Source organism: Ursus maritimus, unplaced genomic scaffold, assembly GCF_017311325.1.
Source record: "Ursus maritimus isolate PB19 unplaced genomic scaffold, ASM1731132v1 scaffold_13, whole genome shotgun sequence".
In the NCBI taxonomy this organism is placed as follows: domain Eukaryota; kingdom Metazoa; phylum Chordata; class Mammalia; order Carnivora; family Ursidae; genus Ursus; species Ursus maritimus.
Genome location: NW_024423675.1, coordinates 2,787,200 through 2,814,187, shown reverse-complemented (window position 1 = coordinate 2,814,187; position 26,988 = coordinate 2,787,200). Strand labels below are relative to the sequence as shown.

The 26,988-nt window shown below is 46.6% G+C and overlaps 1 protein-coding gene and 1 long non-coding RNA gene across 2 annotated transcripts in view; one reads left to right on the top strand and one right to left on the bottom strand.

Moving 5' to 3' along the window:
- GABRR2 (gamma-aminobutyric acid type A receptor subunit rho2) overlaps positions 1–19,876 on the top strand; it is a 39,684-nt gene extending 19,808 nt beyond the window's left edge. Inside the window, exons 3-10 of the mRNA XM_008687544.2 lie at positions 9,612–9,679; positions 11,234–11,457; positions 12,223–12,305; positions 12,504–12,644; positions 15,720–15,872; positions 16,865–17,025; positions 18,666–18,696; positions 19,563–19,876. Of these exons, the coding sequence (XP_008685766.1) occupies positions 9,612–9,679; positions 11,234–11,457; positions 12,223–12,305; positions 12,504–12,644; positions 15,720–15,872; positions 16,865–17,025; positions 18,666–18,696; positions 19,563–19,876 (1,175 nt within the window). The remainder of the gene's footprint in view (positions 1–9,611; positions 9,680–11,233; positions 11,458–12,222; positions 12,306–12,503; positions 12,645–15,719; positions 15,873–16,864; positions 17,026–18,665; positions 18,697–19,562) is intronic.
- Positions 15,501–16,873, bottom strand: LOC121102247. The gene is made up of 2 exons (XR_005834290.1): positions 16,335–16,873; positions 15,501–15,924 (listed from the first exon to the last, which is right to left on the bottom strand). It is a non-coding gene; the product is annotated as an uncharacterized LOC121102247 (long non-coding RNA).
- Positions 19,877–26,988: the final 7,112 nt, after the last annotated feature.

Here is a 26,988-nt window from a genome sequence, read left to right as displayed (position 1 = left end):
AGAAGACATACGGATGGCCAACAACACGTGAAAAGATGCTGAGTATCACTCAGGGAAATGCAAATCGAAACTACAATGAGTGTTACCTCACACCGGTCAGAACAGCTAAAATCAACAACACAAGAAACAAGTGTTGGTGAGGATGTGGGGAAAAAAAGAACCCTGGGCACTGTGGACGGGAATGCAAACTGTAGAAAACACCACAGAGGTTCTTCAAAAAATTAAAAATAGAATTATCATATGATCCAGTAATTCCATTACTAGGTATTTACCCCCCAAAAGTGAAAACACTAATTCAAAAAAATAAATGCACCCCTATGTTTATTGCAACATTATTTACAATAGCCAAATAATGGAAACAGCCCAAATGTCCATTGATAGATGAATGGATACAGATAGAACGGAGTATTACTGGGCCATGAAAAAGAATGAACTCTTGGCATTTGTAACAACATGGATGGAGCTAGAGAGTATGGAGCTCGGTGCAGTAAATCAGAGAAAGACAAATACCGTATGATTTTACTTATATGTGAAAATTAAAAAAAACAAATGAACAAAAGAAAAAAAGAGAAAAACTCAACACAGACTCTTAACTCTAGGGAACAAACGGATGGTTACCAGAGGGGAGGTGGGTGGGAGGATGGGTGAGTAATCACCTGAGGGGGATTAAGAGGACACTTATCCTGTTGAGCACTGAGTCATGAACGGAAGTGCTGAATCACTATACTGTACCCCGAAACTAATATAACACTGTATGTTAACTATACTGGAATTTAAAAATTGATTAATTAATTTTTAAAAAAGATACTGCCAGATGAGTCTGATTAATCCGCGGACCACAGCATTTCTTTTGACAAACCCTTGAGGTGTTCTTCTCTCACTTTAACGTGGCAAGTTGTAACTCCTTAGTACCGGGGAGCATGCACCGTTCATAATCACCAGCCCTTCTTCAAGTGTGGCCCGCAGAGCCTCTTCTGTTGTGGGGCTTCCCCATTTCATTCTGTGGCACAGTCCGCTCACGCTGCTGGAGGCGAGTGGAGCTGCACTTGTGCTACGGCTCGGGCTGGGTGACGGTCCAGGACCCGAGTCTGGCCGTGTGGGCAGTTATGCTGGTGTGGCGGGTGGGACACCCAGCGCGCCTGTGATTTCCTTGGGGCGTCAGATCTGCAGCGCTGCCCTTCAGTGATGACACCAGTGCTAAGAGGGTGGGGGTGATTCCTGCCCCACCCCCCCGTGTATTAAGCCCTCTTCAGACCAGGCTCTCTGTTCTGTGAGTGCTGAGAGAACCAGCAGTAAGTTTCAGGCTCTACCTTCTAGGTAAGTGAGATAGGCCACGGTAGTAATGACAGCGATAATATAACTCTTTATAGAACATCTCATATGCCAACCCCTTACATGGGCTTTGCAGGGATTAACACATCAATCCTCATGACAACTATATGAGGTTGCTATATATTATACCTATTTTACAGATAAGGAAACTGAGGCACAGAGAATGTATGTATGCCCAAGGTCACACTGCTAGTAAATGATGGAGCCAAAATTCAGCTCCTGGCTAACACATGGATTTTTTGACTTTTTGGCATCTCAGAGTCATTTGAAAATCTGTTTGTTTCCCAGAATAATGATAATCTCTCTGTCATACACACGCACGCGCACACTTTTATATGTGATGTCAGGAGGTTCTTAGAATCCTTGCACCTGTCCCTAGGGCTCCATGGAGCTCAGGATAACTACCCCAGTCTCCTTGCACGGATCATCTCCACCCGAGGACATCAGTGGAGAATGACGAAACAGAGACATGAGCAAAGCAGTTCGGGGCAGCTGGGAGGTGGCATGAAGGATACCTAGGGAGGGCAAAGGAAGGAATGAAAGGCCAGGTGGGGGACCAGAGGAACGGAGAAATGGCCCTCTATCCTGCCCTGGAGCCTGGTCTGTCTTCTGGCCCCCATGAGGGCAAGGTGGTTTTCTTGGGCTTATCTTCCACTTTCTGATCTATCATTCCTACTTCAGAGGCTCCTCGACCCACTGATGACCTGGTTGGAAAAGACGGGAGTGGGGGACTCAGGGGCCTGCTTCCTTAACCCGAGCTGGTAAATGACTGCTTTGTTCTCCACCAGTGGGACCAGAGAGCCTGCAATACCCCCCCCCACCCCGCTCTGCTTCCACACTTCCAGAGGAACCTCATGCCATTACCCTCAAGTCTTCCTGTCTATCGATATGCTTATTGCCTCACCCTCCTCTAATGCACGTGGGGCTGGGGGGATGTTTCAGATGCTTTCTCCAGTGCAGATTTTGGAGGCTGACAAAGCAGAAAGACAACCGTCCTCCCCAGTGGTTGATGGGGGAAGTGGATGAGTGTTCTGGTAGGAAAGGAACAGGACACTGTGGGTTCCAGCAACCTCAATTAGGGGGTCGGGGAAATCCTCCTAGAAGAAAGGTGGGGTTTAAGCTGAGACTCTGGTCAATTTGACTAGATGGAGTAGTAATATCTTGTGTTTCAAATGGAGTTATGTCTATTGATTCTTTCCTCTTTTTTTGAAATGCTTATTCAAGTCTTGCCTGTTTTTGTATTTGGTTATCCGACTTTTTCTTAATGGGACTTTTAGGAATTATTTATATATTCTGCATGAGCTCTTTGCCAGTGATGTTTTTTGATAAAGAGGAGTCTTGATTTCTTCACTGGAAAAATGTTTTTAAGATTTTATTTATTTATTTGACAGAGCGCGAGCACAAGCAGGGAGAGGGGCAAGCAGGCTCCCTGTTGAGCAGGGAACCTGACTCAGGGCTCAGGGCTCCATCCCAGGACTCTGGGATCACGACCTGAGCCGAAGGCAGATGCTTAACTGACTGAGCCATCCAGGCGCCCCTCAATGAAAAATTTTTTATTGAATTGTAACACGTATACAGAAAAAATACACAAATCATAAGTGTACAGCCTAGTAAATTCTTGGAGAGTGAGCACTTTCATTAAATGAGCACCTCGATCAAGAAACAGTATTTCCAGAAGTCTCCTCTCCCTGTCATTATCCTTCCATCATGGACAACCATTATTCCGTCTTCTAACACCAAATACTCGTTTTGCTAGGTAATCTTAATTTCCATATAAATCTGTCATCTTTTCTTATGGTTGGTGCTTTTTGTGTCCCGATATTGCTCTCCTGAGATAAGACTATATTCCCCTCTGTTACCTTCTGGAGCTTGTTGTTTGGCTTTTCACATTTGGACCTATAATCCATTTGGGGTTATGTTGCATATTGTGTGATTTGCGTAAGAATTGCCAATTGTCCCAGCGTTAGTTATGAAAGACACTATTCCTTCTCCAATGATCTGTAGTGATATCTTTATAATAAGTCAATGTCCTTAAATGTGTGTGTCTGTTTTTGGACTCTCTGTTCCATTTGTCAGTGTGTCCATTTTTATGCCAGTCCTTCACTTCTTGTTTACTGTATTTCTATAAAAAGTCTTGATATCTGAGGGTGCCTGATCGGTTAAGCATCTGCCTTCGGATCGGGCTTGGTTCATGATCTCAGGGTCCTGGGATCGAGTCCCGCATCAGGTGCTCCTCCTTCTCCCCAGTTTGTGCTCTCTCTCAAATAAATAAATAAAATCTAAAATCAATCAATCAATCAATCTTGATATCTGGTAGAGCACATCCTCCCACCCTGTTTTTCGTCAAGATGGACTGCTTTGAATTTCCTAATAATCATTTTGTCAAATTCCATAAGAAAACCTAATGAGATCTTGATTAGAATTGCCCTGAGTCTATAGATCAATACGGGGTCATTCAGATTTTTACAATATTGAATCGTCCAATACAGAAACACTGTCTATTTTCCCATTTATTTAGGACTTTAATTTCTTTTAATAATATTTCATAGTTTACTTTATGGAGGACATCCAGATATTTTGTTAGATTTATTTTAGGTACTTATTCCTAGGCATTTTTGATGCTATCATTAAAGGCATTTTAGAGCAAAATGCCTTTTCTAACTTTGATTTTTGTATGTTGACTCTGTATTCAACATCCTTATTAAAATCTCTTATTAATTCCACAGTTTTTCTGCTAATTAAAAAATTATATACCCAATCTTATACAAATACTAGCATTTTTCTTTTTTTCCAGTTGTCATAACTTTTTCTCATTTCTTTCCTTATCGTACTATCAAGTCCTTTCAAAACAATATTGAATAGAAGGGACATTTATAGGCATTCTCAATATTAAAGGAAATCTAACAACACTTTACCATTAAATAGATATTTGCCTGGGTGCCTGGGTGGCTCAGTTGTTTAGGTGTCCACCTCTTGATTTCGGCTCAGGTCATGATCTCAAGGTTGTGAGATCCAGCCCTGTGCTCAGCGCAGAGTCTGCTTGTCCCTCTCTCTGTGCTCCTCTTCCCATCCCCCCAGCTCATGTCCTCTCTCTCACAAATAAATAAATAAATACATAAAATCTTTAAAAATAAATAAATATGGTATTTACTGGAGCTATTTTTTTAGTAGCTATCACTTTTCAAATTAAGGAAGCTCCCTTTTATTTGTCTGTGCTTGAAAAGAATCATAAATGGACACTGATTTCGTCCTAAACCTTTGCTAGAATTTGCTGGTGAAGGCATCTGGACCTATCATTTTTTTTTTTAAGATTTTATTTATTTATTTGACAGAGATAGAGACAGCCAGCGAGAGAGGAACACAAGCAGGGGAAGTGGGAGAGGAAGAAGCAGGCTCCCAGCGGAGGAGCCTGATGTGGGGCTCGATCCCATCACGCCGGGATCACGCCCTGAGCCGAAGGCAGACGCTTCTTAACGCCTGCGCCACCCAGGCGCCCCTGGACCTATCATTTTCTTTGTGGGAAAATTTAAAGACTCAATTTTTTAAAAATAGTTATAAGGCTTTTCAGATTTTTGTATTTCTCCTTTTATCAGTGTTGATTGATATGTTGAATATCCCTGGGAATTTGTTCATGTCATCTAAATTTTAAAGGCGATTGGCAAAAAAGTTGTTCATAGTAATGTCTTTTAATCTTTTTTATGTCTGTAGTACATACAGTGATGCCTTTTTCATTCCTGATAATGGCTACTTTTGCTTTCCTTTTTGAAAGATCAATCTTGTTAGAGTTCTATCCGTTTTATCAGTCCTTTCAAAGAACCAATATCTGGCTTTAGTTATACTTCCAGTTGTCTGTTTGTTTTCTATGTCAGTGCTTTCTGTTCTTACCTCTCTTATTTCCTTGTATTTTATTTTGCTGTTCTTTCCTAACTTCTAAAGATGGATGCTTAGCTCATTGAATCTGAGCTTTTCTCCCTTTCTGAAATGATGGTTAAGGTTATAAATTTCCCTATAAGAAACACTTGGCCTGCATTCCACGAGTTTTGATGTGTAGTCTTTTTTAAATCATTTTGTTAAAATTTTCCAATTTTCATTATGATGTCTTCATTGACTCACGAGTTTTTCCGGAAGTATATTGCTGAATTTGCAAATGTATGGAGACTTTCTAGTTATATGTTTGTTGTTAATTTCTAATGTTCATTGAGTTCACAGTTATATCAATTGCAGTCCTTTCAAATTTGTCGAAATTGCTCTTCAGCGCCGTGTATGGTGAATTTTTCTAGATGTTCAACGAGCGCTTGAAATGAATTTGTATTATATAGTTTTTGCATTCATTGTCCTAAACATGTCCGTTATGTCAGGTTTGTTCATTTGTTGTCATCTTATATGTCCTTACTGGGATTTTTTTTTTGCCTACCTATTTTATAAATTCTGAGAAAGATGTATTAAAATCTCCCACTATGAATATAACTTTGTCTGTTTCTCCTTCAGTTCTGTCCACTTTTGATGTTTACATTTTGAGGTTATGTCAGTAAATGTACACAAATTTATATTTATATTTTATTGGTGAATTGAGACATTTATTACTATGAAATGACCCCCTTTATCTCCCTTTGTCTATTTATTTGATATAATATAGCTACACCCATTTTCTCTCAGTATTTGCGCGTGGTATTTTTTGCATCCTTTTATGTTCAACTTTCCTGTATCTTATATTTTCAGTGTGTCTCTTCAAACAGCATAAAGTTGGGTATTGTCTCTTGGTCCAGCCTGACACACTTTTACATTTCTGAATTATCAAGTTGGACAATATTTGTTTGTTAAATGGAACATTTGGTCCATTTATATTTAGGAATAATTTACATGTTGGTTTTTAAATCTGTCATCCTACTCTGTCTTTGTTATTGTCCAACCAATTCTGCATTCTTTCTTTTTCTCTTTCCTTACTTGTTTTCTTGTGGATTGGTTACTTTTGGTTATTCCTATTTAGGCTTTCTTATTTTAGTTCTGAGCCTACGTACTCTGCCTGTTTGTCTGTGGCTCCCCAGGAAACAGCATGAACTCTTGGCCTATCATACTTGTGTGTTACTTAGACACTTTACCTGTTCCCCAGACAACGCGAAGACCTCGCAGCACTTTCACTCCATTTATATCCCTCCTCATTTAAATATTACCTTTGCCTGTATTTCTGTTTAGTTTTTTTCATCTCCACAATACATTATTAACACTGTTTCATATAGCCAATGTTTACTTAGAATTATGCATATGTTTGCCATTTTTGTTTTTCTTTATTCAGTCTTGCATCTCTAGCTTTCCCTCTGGGATCACCTCACCTTCCTTCAGCTTGAAAAACATCTTCATTTAGGGCAGGACACATGTTGGCCTATTCTCTGTTTTAGTTTAACTGAAAATTCTGTCTCACATTCATTCTTGGAGTCAGTGGGGAAGAAATGACATATATCTTAATTTACAAAATGGGTGAATTCCTAACGTGTGCTCTTTAGGACCATGTGATGAGAAATAACGGTAGGAAGACGAGGAACCAAGGAACTCCTTGGTTACACTTGTATTCTCCTTATGCCACCTTGAATTTGTCACCTCATTGGTTACACTGCCGGAAGTCCCACCAGTGACTTCTATTTGTTCTACCAGATCTCTCAAAGCAGAAAAACCCACAGCGGTGTGAAGAGGCCAAGGCATGAATGCTTACTTAGTTTAACTAGACTGTTTTCTTTCTAACACCCTGTGGGATCCAGGCCTACTCAAAACAGAAAATCGTTCAAGGAAGGAGGAACAAGACTAGCAGTTTGGAAGAATTTCTCCCAAAATCATGTTAGGAAGGCCTACAAAATAGAGAGTTCAGGGGAGCCTGGAAGCATTGGCCTTGGGCAGTGGGGCAGGTCAAGGACAAAGGTCAACTCCATTGCGCTCAGACCAAGGAGGACGGGGCACTGGTTCTGTTCAAACTTGAGGTGTGAGTCCCCAGAATGCAGCTTCAGAGCCTTCTGAACACACAGATTATTTACCTCCAACAACCCAGGTCTCCTGAGAACTTGACCCGCACTCCCACGTGGGCACGACCTCTAAAGCGCTGACGCCACCCTCACACGCGTTATCAAATTTCTCTTAGAAGGGCAGCCGGAGCTGTGGAGAGCGGGGCAGGCCCTGAGAACAGAGAGACACAGTTTCAGACTCAAAGCAAGCTGATATATTTTATCTTGAACATGTCCTTTGCCAAAACCAGCTCCTATTCAAACACTGTGCCCATTATCTGAAAGCCAGGCCGCTGGGAGGTAGGTCCAAAGAAGGTGGTGGCTATATTATTTTTTCCCTTTGGCTCTTGGAACAACTGGCTGTGGCAGAGCACGTGGCACTTCAGAGAAAGGAAGGGAGGGGAAAGGAGAGCGGGTCACGTACAGCACACTCCGTGAGGGGCAGGGCTGCCAGAGTCAATAGCTCAGACTCTGGGCCATTTTAGCATCTCTGGCTAACAAAGCGTTCAGAGGATGAGGAAATTAATCAGCCCCATTTCCCCGATGGCTATGCTGGGAGCACGCAGCCCCGGCAGGGGAGCAGGGTTCTAGGAGAGAACCCTGGTCAGGCTGCCTGCAGACCTCCCTTCATGTGGCAAGCCCCACTGGGGGAGAAAGGCAGATTAGTCAGCCCTAAGGAGGGGCCCTCCTCCCCACACTGAACATTCCGCTTCTGGCACCTGCAAAGCAGCCCTGGAGCCTGGAATGAGAAGAGAACACCGCTGTTAGAGCAGGGCTTCTCAGAGGCCCTGACCTAAGCCATCAGTTGAAAAAGATAGGAAAATAAAAAGATCAGCTTACACCCTGATAACGAGAGGGAAAAAGTAAAAATAGAAAATAAAGCATTGTACTCATTTGCTCACATGTTTAAGAACACGGAAAATATCCATTAAATCCCTCTAGTAGTCAATAAAATGCTTCCATTCTATTGGGCTCAGTCAAAAAATGAATCTTTAATGGTGAGATTTTAAGTATTAGCAAGTATACAGGGGAGTTTTGTGGGGAGTCTGTGAGCCCATCCAATGTCCTGGGCCGCCTCCGTGAGGACCCCTAGCCCCCCAGTTTCGGCTGGAACGGAGGATTGAAACTTTTGCTTCCTACGCCATATCAGGGTCTCTGACCCTCCTTCCCCGTCCAGCACCAAAATCTCGGTGCCTTCCAGACCTTCTCATTCCTAAGACCCAGACTCCCTCGGCCACCCCAAGGTTCTCCCTGCTCAGACCACAGTGGGTCAGCATGGCCTGGTCCTGCACTCCCTGGCTGGGGTTCAGAGGTTCAAGGTGCAGCAGAGCTGGCCTCTAGACAATGCCCTCTCCCCAGGAAGCCCAGACCCGCTGCCACCTCTCTCAGAGACATTTTTTATCTATAATAGCATTTTTTAGTAGGCTTGACAAACACAGGTTGTTGCTTTTCTCCATTCTAGGTCTAAAAAATATATTAAAATCTGAAATCATTTTATGGAAGTACACACACACAGAAAGTATTGTAAGCGGACAGCCCGTTAAGTTATCACAAAGTGAACGCAACCATCATCCAGCCCAAGAAACAGAACGGGAAGCCACAGCTAAATCCGCAGCTAAACATAGTTTTGGAAATCTTGCCACGGGCCAGATGGAATTGAGTACGAAGCTTCCGTGCTGTGCACTCTTCGACTCTCCTTCTGACACGTCCTGACAGGCTTTAAACATCTTGTCCCGGATTGTCTTTGGCTGTGATGTAACCGCGCAGAGATCTTCTCTCACACCCGACTGAAGGCTTCCAGCAGGAAGGGTCCCAGTTAGCTGTTAGGTACTCAGGAAGTGTAGTCTGAGTGACTGAATGAATCCAGCCCTGGGCATGCAGGGGTCCCAGGCCCGGGTCTGAGGTTCTTCGGCCTCATCTGTCCTGTACAGATGTCACAGGAGGACAATGGACCAGGGTCCCTCATCAAACACTAGAGCGTTATGCCCTCCACCCTACAGAGACAGCCCTGGGACATAGAAAGTAGTAATCCAGCTCGTGTATCCATCCAACAAACATGGACTAAACATTCATGTTGGCCCAGGAAAGACACATAGGCAGACACAGTCCCCGCCCTCAGGAACAAAGCTCGGGACCCATCATGTCAGGAAGTGGCAAGAAAACCCTCATAGAATTTGAATTACTGCTTCGCCGTGCCGCAGTCAGGCTGTCCCCAGGACAGGGGCTGGGGCTGCTGACCCAGTGGTAGAGAGAAATGTGCCTTCACCAGCTGCCTTTGCCCTTCTGCAGGCCCTGCTATCCCGGTGGGCGTGGACGTGCAGGTGGAGAGCCTGGACAGCATCTCGGAGGTGGACATGGTACGCAGTGCCCTCGGCGGGGCAGCCTGGGGTGTGGGGCTCTGAGGTTAAGGGCCTGTGAGCGCCTGTGGCTGCTCGGTGGCATGGGTGCAGGCTGTGCCTCAGTGGGCAGAGCCAGGGCTGCAGGGGATGAAACTGTGACCTGTAAGGTGGCTCAGATGCAGTGAAATCTACAGCAGGGTTTCTCAACCTGATGGGTAAAAGTAACTCAGGGAGTTGGTTAAATGCAGATTCCTGGGCCCCAGCAGATACCTCCTGAATCAGTCTCTGGGAGTGAGGCCCAGCCCCTTACATTCTGGACACACCCCTCACGTGACAGGACTGGTCAGATGAACCCCACTTAGAGGATCACGGGAGGTAGGCATTTTCAGATGGAAATTCTGCCGTTCTCTGCTCTCCAGCACCCGCTTTGAGCATGGCTCCCCTACGCCTTCCTTGGCAGTGCGCACCAAGATCAGGGGGTACGGGAAGGCTTTTGAAGAAGCCTTGTTTCAGCTGAGACCTGAAGGATAGATAAGAAGGAGACAGTGTGGGGAGGGCCAGGGCAAGAGCAGGGAAAGGGCCCTGGAGGCAGAAGAAAGAGGAGGTTTATAAACACAAACTAAAACAGTGGAGCACAAAGTGAGGAAGGGGTGGGGGTGGAGGGTTGGATGGGTGGGGGTGCTCGCCTCCACGGGCGACACTGCAGGACAGCCAGGAGCGGTAGAGGTGGGCTGGTAAAGCAGAAGCGGGCCTTACGCTCTGAGACCACACCACCGCCAGGCCTCCTTCACCCCCGCTCCCAGGAGAGGATGTCTGGGGCACTCGTTTACTTATCCACACGTGTAACTTAGCGCTCGCGTCTTCGGGCTGCGGCGGAAGTGCCAGCCTCTCGGTGTAAGGCATCGATGATGCAGGCGAGGAGACACCGTCTACCAGAAGGAGCTTTCAGGCTGGAACTGTAGCAGAGACGCAGCTGCCCATGCCTCCTTTCATTCACGTCCCCACTCCCCCGTTTTCCATCCTGCAAATATTTATTGAGCACCTACTGTGTGCCTTGCCAGGTACTGAGTTAGGGCCTGGGGATTCAATGGCACACTGGACACCATTCTGCCTTCAAAGATTCTGCAAGACCCATGATAGAAACTCTCTTAAGTGGGACACGTGGCAGTGCAGGTGTCTCCCAGTGTCCACTCACCGGGAACTGAGTGCTTAGCCCGCAGGCAAGGAACGCCGTGTGCACAGGTCTGGGTGAGAGAGAGCCGGACGCCAGGGATGCAGGATGCCGCCCCGCTGGCCCCCGTGCCCGGCTGTCCGCCTCACAGCCGCGGGTCTCATTGGAGGGCTGCTCACTGTCCTGGGCCCCCCTCAGGCTGCACGACAGCGAGCCACTCTCTTTCCTACTGTAGCGGCACCACGGAGGGGGGCAGCCCCCGTCCTGGGGGGCTGCACACTGTTGCCTCCGACCTTGGAGGCCGAGCCTCAGGCGTCTGCCGCTTTGGCTGATGACAGGTGGACGGTAAGAAAGGAAGCTTTCTAAGCACTTCTGCCTGGCGTCACCCCGGGCTCCCACAGGACTTCACCATGACCCTGTACCTGCGGCATTACTGGAAGGATGAGAGGCTGGCCTTTCCCAGCACCAGCAACAAGAGCATGACCTTCGACGGCCGGCTGGTAAAGAAGATCTGGGTCCCCGACATATTCTTTGTTCACTCCAAAAGGTCGTTCACGCACGACACCACCACGGACAACATCATGCTGAGGGTGTACCCGGACGGGCACGTGCTATACAGCATGAGGTAACCGTGCACGGGCTCGCTGCTTCTTGGTCCAGCGCCACTCTCGTATGTATGGTCAGGCTCTTTGCCCTGAAGCGTTTGTCTCCGTGGTTGGGCCCGTGAGCCGTACGAATGGCACGAGCCTTCGGATGTCTGCTCGAAATCCCTGAAGAAGAAATGGTCACCCTAGTAGCCAGTGACTTCCCAGTCACCGGGCAGCTTAAGCTCGGGTTAGGAGACTAGTTAGGCCTGAGGGAGTTGAGGGAGTCAATGACCTTCTATGCACCTTTCACTGCGGAGAGCCTATGATTCTAGTTTATTGGTAATAAAGATTTAAAAAGGCAACAAGAGCTACTGTTTATTGACCGCTATTGCAGACTGGCTTCTGGGCAAACGAGTGACTGCGCAAGCTTATCCCACAGCTTCTGGGCCTGCTTGTACGGTTTGCCAGAACTCGACGCTAATAGCCTTGGGGTGGGGGTGCGGGGTGGGGGTGGCCATAACCTCCCAGACAGCTCTGGGGAGACGGCCCACTGGCTGAGGGCCACGCGCAGAGAAGGGTGCAGGTGTGCACCCCTGACAGCCAACACCCTCAGCGGCTGGGGCCCCGCAGAGCACCGATAACGCGTCCTGCAGAAGACGGGACTCGAGGAGTCAGGGTCCTGAGGCCTTCTGAAGTAGGTGTGAGAAGGCCGCTGCTCTTGGTCGTGTCGGTGTTCTTACTCTGGGAGGCATAGGGGCCGAGAACTCACGGCACGAGCCAACATGCTTGTTTGGGTTGCCTAGGATTACGGTCACCGCCATGTGCAACATGGACTTCAGCCACTTTCCCCTGGACTCCCAGACCTGCTCTTTGGAGCTGGAAAGCTGTAAGTATCAGCGTTCCTCATGACGAATCTCCGCCTTGCGCCCGCTCCAATCTTTGTGCCGTTTTAGTGACCGTGCGACTGCGTGCTGCCTGCCACTGTTAAGGCCTGTTTCCTCTGATGCTGGTGTAGGATTTCCCTGTGGCTTCAGCCACCTCAGAAGCAAAGGAGTCGAATTAACTTGTTTTCCTCTCCCCAAAGATGCGTATACAGATGAAGATCTGATGCTGTACTGGAAGAATGGGGATGAATCCCTGAACGCCGACGAGAAGATCTCCCTGTCCCAGTTTCTGATTCAGAAAGTCCACACCGCTTCCAGACTGGCCTTCTACAGCAGTACTGGTAGCTGACGTCTGCCACGGGCTCATTTCAATGTGGAAGAAAATACGTTAGAATCCTGCAGCCTTGAACTTTTCCCCTGCCCGTGAAAATGAATTTGTATTCCTCAGTAATGCATAGTTCTGCAAAACATAAGCCGCTCTTAGAAGCGGAAATTTAAAAAGTTGCTGTCCTCTGGAATCCGATGCCCGAGGCAGCCACTCCTAACAATTCAGCACACACCGTGCGAACATCTCGCTTTAGTGATGTAATTTACAGAAGTGGGGTCCTGTTTTATATGCTGTTCTGTAGTCTGATTTGTTTGGCTTAATGACATGCACAACAGCTTTCTGAGGAAATGTATCTATTACTTATATTTAGATCTATAGATTTATTTATTTATTTACTTACTTTAGTGGGGGGAGGGGCAGAGGGAGAGGGAGAATCCCAAGCAGACTTCCTGCTGAGCACAGAGCCTGACGTGGAGCTCCATCTCAGGACACTGAGATCATGACCTGAGCCGAAACAAGAGTCAGACACTTCACCGACTGAGCCACCCAGGTGCCCCTATAGATTTATTTTTAATGTTTAGTGTAGCTCATCCTGGACCCTGGGCCGTGTTTGAGGTTTTGAGAGGATGCACTTGTCAGTCCTCTAATCTCACCGTTAGCTCTTGCCGTCATTTCCAAGGGCCGTCATAATAAACACAAACTGGGGGCCCCAAACAACAGGACTATAATTGCCCACAGTCCTGGAGGCCAGAAGTCTGCGGGCCATGCTGCCCGCCTCAGCTGTAGGGAGGAATCCTTCCTTGTCTCTTACTAGTTTCTGGTGGCTGTGCATTTCTCTAATGCCCGCCTCTGTCATCACGTGTCCCACTCTGTGTCTTCCCAAGCTGCTGTTTCTGTGTATCTGTGTCCACAGCATTTCCCTCCTCCGTAAGGCTACCGGCCCACCCCAACCCAATAAGACCTCCTCTCATCTTGATTCCATGTCCAAAGACCCTATTTCTAAATAAGGTCACATTCACGGAAACTGGGAGTTAAGACTTCAACATATCTTTCTGAGGGACACAGTTCAGTCCATGACAGTCCTGCAGTAGCCACAGGACCCTAAGGGCTTCTCACTTCATTAGCCCTTGTCCGTATGCTGAGAAGCCCAGGCCCTTCTGTGCCGAGGTTTTGTGCCACTGTCTGTCCCTTGCATGGCCACTGTCTATCTCCCTATTCCCCTGCCACCACGCACAGCCTTCTGTCCACATCGAACATCCTCTGAAAAAGACCAAGCCTCAGTCCAGGGGGTATTAACTCCTGGACAGCCCAAGCCAGCTTCACTTTGTGCCCACAGGGCTTGTCCTCATCCCTCCCTTCCCTTCTCCGCTGCTATGTATCGCCACACGATTTTTTTTCGTCATCTCTTCTTGGCAAGTTCAAACCCGCTCTCTTTCTAAAACCATTGTTAAGAGTGTCTTATATAACTTTTTACTATGTGGCACTGTTTTGGGTGCTTTATATGAATTAACTAATTTCCACCCAACAAACCTATGGTGTAGATATTATTATCCCCGATTTACAGATGAGAAAACTGAGACTCAGAAGGATTAAATTGCTTACTGAAGTTGCACGGCTAGTAAGTGCCAATCTGCCTTGGTCATATGTGTACTCCTCTTAGATGTTTTCCGTATTGAAATAGAAGCTTGTTTGTTTGTTTGTCTTGTCCCCACTCCTTTCTGGAGTCCAGATTAAAATGCATCTTCCTCTCCCAATATTTACTATGTGCCAACAAGCAGGTTTATCATCCCCCCGCGCGCGCACGCACGCACACACACACACACACACACACACACATAGGGGCTGCGATCTCACCACAGAGTGCTCTGTTTGGAACACAGAGTGTACATTTTTAAAGCTCTTTGTTCCTTCCTACTGTTTCCAAGGCAACTCTCCCTGGTTTTCTTAGAAGGAAAGGACAGTGGAATAGTCCTTAACAGAATGAAGGCAACACTCAGCCCTTCCAGAAAGACCCTGTACAAACCTAAGGAACAATACAATTTGCTTCATGGGTGCCAACTGAAGTAGGGAAAATAAAGCTGACACGAAGGGGCAAAGGTTGTGGGATGAATAAATGATTAGGAGTTTCTGTCATATCTGAAGATCACTTTCTATCTACCCTCTCCACTAAAAGCACTTAGCTCATTCCAACAACCGAGGAACCTACGGAGTAACCATGTGTCCAGCTTGCCTGGACCCATTCTATTGTTCCAGCCTTTCCCTATTGATCCACCCTCCCCTTACCCGACTCAGTAGTAACTTTCCACACCAGCCAGGTAGCCTTTGGTCCCTCAGCAGCGTTTTTCTGGTGGCAGCCTGTGGTCCTCCTGCATCCAAACCAGCAGGAGAGTATGTCTGACAAGTGGATTTCTGAGCCCCACTGCAAGCTACTGAGTCAGTATTCGAGGCTGGGCTGAGATGGGAGTGGGGTGGCTGTGTGCACACAGCTGCAGTCTAATTTTGACATTTATACTGTCCTTGACACCATCTTTGGTCCCAGTGATTGGGTATCGATCTTGTGGATCATTTGACACCTTACCATTTTAGCCCTTGTTTACAACCATCCATCTCGTGACATATGTGGAGACAGGCTGAGCTGACCAATCTACAACAAAGGGGACAGTGGCAAGAGCCCAACTCTGCTGGCTCCTGCCTCAGTGGTATTGGTTTCAACAAAATAGAACCAGTTCCACTTCTTAGCCTCCCAAGCAGTGAGTCCTCAGGAAATACGGTTGTGGGTCTCAAATAACAAATACCAAACAAGCAACTAAACTCTCTCTTTCTACCTTTCCCTGAAATGTTAGGGGAAGAAAAGAGCAGTTAGGTAATATTGAATAAAACAGTACATGTATTAGATACTGGCAAGATACTTCTTGATGGGAGAGAGGGCTTAGGCATTAGAAAGGAGATGTATTATAGTAAGTCAATTGATCATTAACTTTCTCCCGAAGATGAGAGCAATGTGGGGGGAAGGGAAAGGGCTCCCAGGGAAAGAATTTGTTTTTGCCTCTCAAACGGAACCTCACTGGCTTCTTCCTGTGTCCCCCAGGCTGGTATAACCGTCTGTACATTAACTTCACGTTGCGACGCCATATCTTCTTCTTCTTGCTCCAAACCTATTTTCCTGCCACCCTGATGGTCATGTTGTCCTGGGTGTCCTTCTGGATCGACCGCAGAGCCGTGCCTGCCAGAGTTTCACTGGGTAAAAGCATGTGATGAGGTGTGGTAGGGTGGCTACTTTTTTCAGCTGGTCACTATAAAGAGAAAAGTAAAATCATCACTCAGAGTTCTTAACTGATGGGTGTCAGAGTCAAAAGGAGCTAACTTTCCTCCCGCTTGTTGCCTTCACCATTCACACACTGCTCTCAGTTTCCTAGACTACTTCATGAAAACCACAGGGAGCTAAAACTATGTCAACTTTGCTGCAATCATTTCAGAAGAATAAAGCCTGTCTGGGGGATCGACTTCCCCACCAGCAGTCTTAGAGCTCAGTACTTTGATAACTAAGACAATTCTGCAAATGCCAAAACCTTATTCTGTAAATACAAAAATTGTGTTTGTTGGCCTTGTTTGGACAGAGAGTTTGAAGGCAGGGCGGGAATAGGAGATTTGGAGGAAGGAGAGGGCTGTACTCCCTGGAGTTGTGGTTTTCGTTCTGGCAGACCTGAAATTCCAGAGGGAACGTTTACAGCTCATCATTGTCTATTTGGAGGAAATCAGCTTGGGCTCCAAGAAATGTGAGGGTTTAACCAGCAAGGCACGATGAAGAAGCTGGCATGACAGGCTTCCAGGAATTTCCACAGTCTTCAGAGACGTAATAAGCGTGGCTCAGCCGAGAGGGAATGAGGCCATTCCTTGCGGTGTGGGGAGTCTCCTTCAGAGGTGTCCTTCAGTCCCTGTTTCGAATTCCACGTCCCACCGGGTCCTTTGCGAGGCACTGCTGATGCGGTCAGCCGCACCGCCCACACCCAGGCCCCCGGGGGTCTTCCGGGCAAAGGGGACCAGCAGCAGCGAGCGGGCCAGGAGGGGCGCCGCCTGCTGCTTTGAGGAGCAGATCCGCCGCGGGGACGCTTCCATGCCCCGGGGGGTTCTCGCTGGGTTTCCTGCAGGGAGAATGTAAAAGGGTGCCTCCGCGACCTGTGGGGGGCAGTTCTGAGCCCTCGTCAGCGGCTGACCTGACGCTGCACCTTGCAGGTATCACCACCGTGCTGACCATGTCCACCATCATCACGGGCGTGAACGCCTCCATGCCCCGCGTCTCCTACATCAAGGCGGTGGACATCTACCTCTGGGTCAGCTTCGTGTTCGTGTTCCTGTCGGTGCTGGAGTACGCCGCCGTCAACTACCTGACCACCGTGCAGGGCCGAGGGGGCGGGGCCGAGGGGGCGGGGCCGAGGGGGCAGGACGAGAAGGGCGGTGTTTGCGCAAAATGGAGGAGGGTCGGTTTTAGCCCAGGTGCTAGCTTCTACCACCAAGGATCCCAGGAAGCGGAAAGCCTTTGGACCGCGACTAGGAACAGGAAGACTTGGGGTCTTGGGTCCAACTCTGCCATTTGAGCTGGGCCTCTGTGTCCTCATCTGTAACGAGGGTAGAGCGGAGCCCTCACCTCGCCTTCCCCCAGGGCTTCAGTTGTAAGGGTCACGTGACGTAATGCGTGCAAAGTTGTTTTGAAACTGTGGGGTTCTGGGCAGACATAAAGTATCACCGTTAAAACTGGACATGTTTAGGGAGGGGGCCTCCAGGTCCTATGACCAGACAAGGGTAGAGTCCTAGAATTAAAAACTCCCGTACTTATCTGTGCTCTGACCCAGTGAAAATTCAGCCACATACAACTTTAGCCTTTAGACTCATTGGAAATACTCGGCTATCCACACTGCCCTGCACTATCCTACACTAAGCTGCGTTGGTTATGAGATAGAATACAAATGGGGAATTCAGGCGATGTGCCTGGGCCTTTGACACAGGGAGGGAAAGTCCATTCCATTCATATTCAGACTCTTACTAATCACAGTAAGAAAATGCCAACTTGTTACCAAATCATCGGTCACCATTGCACTAATCAAAATGGGTGTTCACCTAGAATGTATAAAGATCAGGGGATATGAAAATCCCACATTTATGCACTTCTAGGCAACTGGTTGCTCCTTAACATAAGGGAGCTTTACATTTTAGGAAAAGAGGATGTGTTGCCTTTTCAAAAACAGTCTTTCAATGCCCACATTATGCCTAAATATATTATGTTAAATATATATATGTATATATGTGTGTGTGTATATTTCTAAATATATTCTAAATATTCTACATATATTCCAAGTATATCTACACTGTCTCCAAACAGACTAGATTGTTGAATAATTTATTTTTAAAATTCTATTCAACCCTTTTTTACTTTAGCATTTAAGTATTCATTCAAATTTTCAAGAATCTGCATATTGGTTATTGTCAAGTGCTTTTGATTATATTTAAACACTTTTGATTTATAACCCATGAACTTTCCTGCATAGAGCTGTTGGAAAAATAGCAAGCCTTCACCTGACAAGTATGGGCCCATGAATTGTTAACTGGTGCCAGCGGGAAGCCCACTCTTTGCTGACTCAAACTGTAGGGCGAAGTGAAACCATTTCCTTCCTTCCAACTTACAATTTCTTATAAACATTTTCATACTTGCAGAAACAGTTGAAAAATAGAATAATGTGCATCCATAGATTCTACGCCTACACCCAACATTGTTAACGTTTTGCCATTTTTGTATGAGCTCTTTCTCCATATAAATGTCTTTTTGTCCGTGCAGTTGAACCATTTAAAAATGCATTGCAGGCACCATGACCTTTTACGCTTAAATGTAATTCTTTAGAATAAGGACACTCTCCTACATAATCATCTTTTGATTCACACACAAAGACGTGGAGACCCACAACTGGAATCAGAATGTGTGGGTTTATTATTTTTTTAAATATATTTTTAAAAGATTTTATTTATTTGAGAGAGAGAGCAGGGGGAGGAGCAGAGGGAAAGGAAGAGAGAGAATCTCAAGCAGACTCTGAGCTGAGCTCGGAGCCTGACACAGGCTCAATCCCACAACTCTGAGATCGTGACCTGAGCCGAAATCAAGAGTCAGAGGCTTAACTGACTGAGACACCCAGGCGCCGCCAGGATGTGTGGGTTTAAAGTCCTGACTCTGACACTAGCTGTGTAATCTCAGGAGAATTGTACAGACTCACTGGGTCTCGTTTGTGCCTCTGCAAATGAGGGTGTTTAACCTCGCTGCATGGTAGAATCACCTGGGGAGCTTCAAATTAATTAGAGGTGGGGTTTTTTTTGGCTCTATTTTTTTTCTCATTTTTTAAAAATTTAAATTCAATTAATTAACATATAATGTATTTCGGTTTCAGAGGTAGAGGTTGGTGATTCATCAGTCTTATATAACACCCAGTGCTCATTACATCACGTGCCCTCCTTAATGTCCATCACCCCATCCCTCCAGCCCCCACCCCTCCAGCAACCCTCAGTTTGTTTCCTATGATTAAGAGTCTCTTGTGGTTTGTCTCCCTTTCTGATTTCACCTTGCTTTATTTTTTCCTCTATTCCCCTATGATCCTCTGTTTTGTTTCTTAATTTCCACATATAAGTGAGATCATACGATCGTTTCAAATTGACTAGTTTAGAGTGAAGCTGGGATGCGGCCTTTTCAAAGAGCTCCCTGGGTGATTCTAATATGCAGAGAATTCTAATATGTAGAGAATCATTGGACTGAGTGATCTCTGGAGATCCTTCTAGTTTTGCCTTTCTGTGGTTCTGAGTAGCCGTGGGGCTTTGCTCCGGGCCCAGGCGACCACCTCTGCCCTGCACAAGGCCTAAACATACCTTATACCTTCCTGTGTTTGCTGCCCACAGTTCCCGTGCATGTGTGGAATGCTCCACTCGAGAACCCTGATGCTGGATGGAAGCTACAGTGAGTCTGAGGCCAACAGCCTTGCCGGGTACCCGAGAAGCCATATTCTGACAGAAGAAGAAAGACAAGACAAAATAGCGGTCCACCTGGCTCTGAGCAGTGAGTCCAACTCCTCCAGGAGGAAGGGGCTTCTGAAGGGCCAGATGGGGCTTCGCATCTTCCAGAACACCCATGCCATTGACAAATACTCCAGGTTGATATTTCCTGCCTCCTACATATTTTTCAACTTAATTTATTGGTCAGTGTTTTCCTAGGGGCCCCGAGGCCGTGCCTGGGAAAGGATGTAGATATCTATGGGGCCTGGCCAGCTGTCTGCGCACGGACCTGCTGACCACGCTCCCCTCACCAGACGGAGCCGCAGCTCCTGGACCTGCATGGCAGCGCCCCCTCCCAGAGGGGGCCCTCCAGCCGCCCTTCCCCCGACCTCAAGGGTTTGCTCCTCATTAATGCTGTGTTCTGTGTCCTACTTCATGGCTCTTCAGGATTTCTGCTGTTCTTGTGTGTAAACAGGTTCACAAGAGCCCCCCTCCTATAAAAATGACTCAAATGCCTCCTAGATATTCTGAGACCGTAATGAAGCCTAGAATTCAGTTGTGAAGGGACAGGAAGAAGAAAGGGCAAGCTTAGGGGCTTTCTGGATAGGAGATGGGAAGTAGGATTCAAAATAGGAATAAAAAATCTGTAAACCCATACAACTAGATTAAGTGCCTACCTAGGAAGGAAAAAAAAACTCAGATCCCAGATAGGAAACGATTTGACCTGGGTAAGTCTGGCAACTCATGTGATTTTGCAATCCATTCAACCATTCATGGAGTACCCATCCTGTGCCAGGTCCTGTGGAAATGAACAAATAGAAGCCTCTATGCTTAGAGAACTTCTCTAAGCCTGCGCTCAATCTGTGTATGGCAGAGGGTACTTCTGCTCTTCGCCCTCCCTCAGCCCCCACGTACCCCACAGATCCGTTCTGTTTGCTGGTGCTTTTACTCCTAGGTCTGTCTAGAAAAGCACTTAAGTCTCCTGTGAGACTCTCATGAAGCCAGCTTAATACTTCTCTCCTGGAATCTCCATGCAGGACAAGTCTAGCGCTGGGGAGGGGGCCAGGCACTTGAGAACTGGTGATAACAGAACTTGGTCTTGGGGAGGAAGGAGCCATGGGTCTTCTGTGGAAATGTGTTCCATGTTCCATCCTACCTCCCTTTCTGGGCTTCTCCCCCAGCAGATAGGTGTCCTTAATAGTCACTGTGTCCAAGCCCTGCCCCCCCTCTGGAACTCTCCGTAACCAGAAATGCCCTGCACCCTGGAATGATTTCTCCCTTCCACAAGGTAGGGACTTTCCTCTAACGTGGCTAAACTTGGATTAGGAAAGCAATCTGATTAATTGCATCTACAGTTAACATGAATGACCATTTCTCTTCACCCTAATTTAGGTGTTTGCTAGTTAACTGAAGTGAACCCCTAATTGGTAATATTCATGGAAATATAAAGAACATGATTTTGAGTAGGGGACCTTCTCTTTAAACTATATCACTTGGAATTAGAGGGCTGTTCTGGGGAGTAGAGAGGGAATGCCCAGTTCAGATTTCTTGCCTAATAAGAGAAGTTATTCTGCTCTTTCCCTCTGCCTACTGCCCCTTCCACCTTCCTGCTCAGGGTCTGGGTGTCTGGTCCTTTGGTCACGAGTGTACAAATGTTAACAGCAAAAGAGAGGTAAGCCCTGCCTTAAGTCAGGTGAGCTCTGGCCTGTGCAGTCTGCTCCACAGCCCCTGCCTTCCAGGGGCAGAGATATTTAGTTCCTGACGATTAGAGCACAGGTGGGTACCAGAGCCTCCTGAAGTTTTAGGTCAGGGGCCCACAGATCCCTGATCTTCTCCCCCTCACAACTGCCACCCAGTTGCCCTGCGCATCCCAGCTTCTCCACTCCTTCCTCTCGGCAGTCCCCCATCCTTTCCTCTGTTCCCATACCTACCCCTTGTGTGATCCGGGTCCCAGACACACTCTTGCTTCGCCACTCCATTGCCCATGTAGAGGACCAGACTCCCATCTCCTGCTCCCAGCCCTGATCTGAACTGGGGCCTGCAGCCCACCAGTCCAGAGGCGGTGTGATCAAGGCAGGGATTTGAGGAGAGAAAGTCTCAACAGCACAGGCTCTAGGCAACAATATGACACAGGTTATTTTGGGCAACTGCAAGTTTGGGAGGTTCCCAAGACCACTCTCAGGTTTAATACTGAACTAGGAGGACTCTCAGAACTCAGAAAAGCCCTTATACTCACACTTAAGGTTTAATGTGGCAAAAGGGTGCAGATTAAAACCAGCAACGGAAAGCAGCCTTTAGGGCAGGGTGCTGGGGACACCAGGCATGGAACCTCCCACTGTTCTCTCCCAGTAGAGTGTGCGGTTAGTGCTTCTTTCTCCCAGCAGGGACGAGTGACAATATGCACCAGGTGTTGCCAGCTGGGGAACACACCCAAGTCCATCAAGGTGTGCAGAGTTTTTACTGGGGGTTGGCCATGTACATACAGCTAACTGCCTGCCTGGCTGACCTGAGTTTCTAGCCCTTCCAGAGGCTGAGCTGACAACTCTTAGCCCAAGGCCTCCATCATAAATCACATCGTTAGTGTAGACTATCTGGTATGGCCCAAGGCTTCCAGATGAACAAAGACCTTTCTATTAGAGCCTCCTAGAAGGGCTTAGAAATGATCTCCCAGGAGCTGAGGCCAAGGCCGAAACCATCGTTAACTGCACAGCGATCTTTGCCAATTGTTGATTGTTAATGTTGATTGCTGTGCTGTGAATACAGATCCATGCAACTAACATTTTAAAGCATCGCTGCCCCGGGATGCCCGGATGAAGAATAAGAGATAGTTCCATTTGTCTGAGGGGACTGGTTGAGGACAGAGCATACAAATATCTATAAGGTAGAAAGTGTTAAGCGCTACAGTAGTGGTTCAAAGGGCAATGGGAATTCTGAGGAAGGAAAGAATGATTTCCGCTGGGAAGGCTGGATCTCACGGAGAAAACAGCCCCTGAGGCGTCCCTTGAAGACTGGAGATTTGGAGAAGATGTGCATGAAGAAAGTCCGTGCTCTCCGACTCATTTCAGCTCAGGGCATGGTCTCAGGGTCCTGAGGCTCTGCGTCAGCCTGTGTTCAGCAGGGAGTCTGCTTTGAGATTCCTCCCCCCACCCCCGTGCTCTATCCCCACCTCTCTAAAAAAAAGAAAGAAAGAAAGAAAGAAAAATACATGCTAGATCCGTGCTGTCCAATATGGTAGGCACTAGCCATGCATCTATTTAAATTTAAGTAACATAAAATGAAAGTACAGTTCTTGCCACTGCACTAGCCACATTTCAGGTGCTCTGTTTAATGGCCACATGTGGCTAGAGGCTATTATATTGGATGGCGCAGACCTACAGAATATTTCCACAATCACAGAAGGTCCTATTAGGTAGTGCTGTTGTGGATGAAAAGGTCAGCCTGAGCAAAGAAATGAGAAAGGCAGGAAGGTTTGGGGCTGCAGTGTATAGGGTTTGTGGGACAAGTCATCCCCATTTTGGCCGGATTCTAGGCTATGGGAAGAGGAGGTGAAAGACTAGCACTTTCCACAACACTAGGAGTCATGACAGGTTCCCCCACGTCAGTGCCAATGAGGACAGCTTCCCCTCCATGGAGTTGTCTGGTCCCAAACTGCTGAATTTCCCAGCTTCGTGGACAGATGAAGGATGAAACTGTGTAAACAAGGATTATTGGGTGGTACAGGGCATCTGGACTTGTTTAGAAATTTTTACTCTTAATAGACTCTCCTAGGCCTCGAAGAATGATAATTATGTTGTCATTAAATATACTGCTATAGTTGTCTTATTTAATTCCAACACTTTTCTGCTTCTGACTACATTGTCCTCAGAAATTGAGGCTCATATAATATGGTAGCCGGTTCACGCTTTAAAAAAATAAAGATGTATTTTAACTATTTTAATTGTATAGCAAACATATTCACGATGGTAAACAGCATTTTATCACGTGGGACCACGATGCAGTGACACCACTGTACTTAGCACTGCCTTATTACAGTGTAAAATAGTCTGACTCTACTTGAGAAAAGGAGAAAATTAAAGGAGGTAAAGAGGAAATAATAGTCGGGATAGAAAACAGGAGCTAAGAAGATGCTGAGAACATGGAATGATTCACCCTAGAGGCGGAAAGACAGGAGTAAACATAATTGTTATCAGGGAGGCTTGAATGATACTTTGTTTCACTGAATCTAAGGTACCATCAGTGTAAGATGCACCCATATTTTATGCACTAAGGAAAAAAATGCTACTGATTAAATTACAGCACAGCAATGATTATAGGATGAATCCTGATTTCACCAATGTTAAATTGTGAAAGATTATGCGTGTTAGAATAAAAGAAATAGGTGTTATACAAAAGCTGGTCATCGGACATACTTCTTTGACACGATGGAGCCAACAGTTACTATGCCCTTGTCTTCGGGGTCTTGCGCCCAGGTCGGGGGGGGGTGATGGCAAATAAAGAAATAAATGGGGGGGCACCTGGGTGGCTCTGTTGGTTAAGCATCCGCCTTCGGCTCAGGTTATAATCTCGGGGTCCTGGGATCAAGTCTCACATCGGACTCCCTGCTCAGTGGGGAGCCTGCTTCTCCCTCTGCCTGTGGCATCTCCCTGCTTATGCGCACTCTCTCTCTGTCAATAAATAAACAAAATGTTAAAAAAAAAAAAAAGAAAGAACATTTCAAAGGCATTTGATTTTGGTTCCATCTCTGCAAACATCTGCAGAAGGGAGAACCAGGAATTCAAAAAATGGAAAGCTGCATAGTTTGAGGAAACCAGTGAGGCAGAAAAAGAATGATAATAATAGTGGAGAAGGTTCATGTTAGGTTCAGTTATGTGTGAGAGCCACAGCCCATGTGCTGGCATAACAGAGACTGGGAATCCAGGAGAAAGAGCTATTCCATGTGGAGGGCGAGGAGTTTGGGCCTTGCAGACAAGTGGAGATGTGAACAAAAGTCATAAACCTTGGCCTGGGGCTGGAGGGAGGTAAGGGTTTGGGACCGCCCTCCTAGATGTGCCCAACTTGGAAACTATCCAAGTGGATGGAACTCCAAGAGCAAAGCAGAAGAGAGGAGGTCTGCAGACAAAGCTTCAGAGTATATATTTAGGTGGGGAGAGAGGGACTGATCAGAGAAGTAGAAGGAGAACCAGAAGACTGTTGTTTCACAGAAAATGGAAGAAGGGAGACTCTCAAATGGAGGAGGGTATGGCTCGGGGCAAATAATAACCATAAAAATTAAGAAGGGTAAAGACTGTGAACAGACCTGGCAAGGTGGAGGCCAGAGGCTCAGTGGGATCAAGCACACAGGTAGATGTTAAAGAAGAGGAACCGTTCTCTTAACTGTAAGTGATTTCGGTGGTAGAAGGGAAAATTCTCCGAGGATTAGTACTATTTATTATGGAAAGAATATTTTAGACTTGTTTTCTTGGAGGATTTAAAATTAACATGGTGGCTGGATGAGGGTTGTGGTCTCAGTGGTTGGTTCCCCAAACTATTCTATTGGAATTTAGGGGACTGGTCTGAAAACAGTGTTTACAACCCGGTCACCACGTCTGGGGACAAGCAACAGTCTTGAGGACTTGTGCTATCCTCTGTCTCCACACACATGGGATGGGCACTGCCAGGAGACAGCATGGCCACTGCCTCTATTGCAAAAGATAAAACAGATATTAAAGCAACCTCGTTGTATAAAGGGCCAAGTACTGAGAGCATTCTCTGTGCTTGGCACCATGCTGAGGACGGAATATATGGTTCCCAGCTCGATTCTCATGTCAACCCTGCTAAGGTGGGAAGGATTGCCCCTACTACATACCCACTAAAGTGTGCTGCCTTCCATAACTGTATTCAACACATCTAGGTAGGTGGACTTCCTTTGCAATAAGTATTTCCCATAGTATTTTCAGGAAAATGACGATTTATTCCCTTACTTTGATGGACAGAGATGGAGTTGGAAAGAGTAGAAAGGAAACCCAAACTGGTCTGAGTTGTGCTGAAATACGTGGGCGTGGTGTCATCTCTACACCCAGGTAGAAACTTGGAGTCAACTAGGACACACGGCTAGCCTTTGAGGCTGGAAGCTGGCCTGTGGGCCATGCAGCTATTCAGGGCAGCCAGGACAAAGCATTATGGGTTTCCAACGCTTATGCTGTTGTAGGGAAGGAAAAAGGTTTCGTCAAAACTCTTAGGGTCCCTGGCTGAGTCTGAAGATGAAACTGAAGAAGACAGATCAACAGGAGAAAAGTATATATATTTATCTAATACCAGTTTCATGTGACACCGAACCTTTGTAAAGAAATGAAGACCCAAAGAAATGGTTAAACCTGAGTGTTTTTGTGCTCGATGTGATAAGAGTGAAGAGTCATGGGAAGTTGTCATAGGACAAAGGGTATGAGGTAGGTGTAGTAAATTGGGGGATGGGGGGGACTCAGCAAGGCCTCTTTCTTCAGATTCCTCTCTGTGTCCCTCCATCTTTGGAGATAAGAGTACTCCCTTCCCCTGGGTGTGGAGAGGACACCTGTCTCATAAGGGTTATGAGGGTTATGCTTCAGGGGATGGTGGAAAGTCCCTCCTGCACAAACCGTTTCTCAAATTCCTTAACCTTGAAATAGTCAATAGACTCTATTTGAGGGGTTGTGTGTCCTGTGTAAAAGGAATGGACCAGCAGGATTCATATCCCCACCACCACCCTTGGAGACTTCTTCCTCTTCTCCTTTCATTGCAAAAGAGCAGACAGCTGTGGTTGTGGGATTAACACTGGATTGGAAGCAGCTGACACCCTCACTTCCACCCCCACACCAACCACTAGGAAATGTGAGTTAAAATGGTTCCCATAAGGAAGGCCGCGTGCGCAATCTATCTCCAGGTGAATGCGCTGGCCTGTTTGCACAGAGACCTAAATCTCATGCCAGGAGGGTCCTGTGTCACAGCCTGTCCAACCCCCAGAGCCACGGGAGAGCATCTGCACCAGTAGTAGAAAAACATTCCCCATTAGCAGACTGGATAAAGCACTCAATCCTCACCCTCTGACCTTCAGATGTCATTACGAAATGACATTTGGGTCAGCCATTGAGAACATTAGGTTTGGGATTTATTTTAAAAGAGAAATTGAAAAATAAACCTCGGCTGTAGTAAATCATTGTTTAACCTCAACTGACCAGGTTTAGACCAGGTGGTCTTCTCCACCTTGTCCACGTAGCCCAAGGCCTCTCAAACTCTGCTGTGCGTATGAATAACCCGGGGGTCCTATTAACAAGCACACTGTGATTCGGCAGATGTGGCCGGGCCCAGGAGTGTGCATT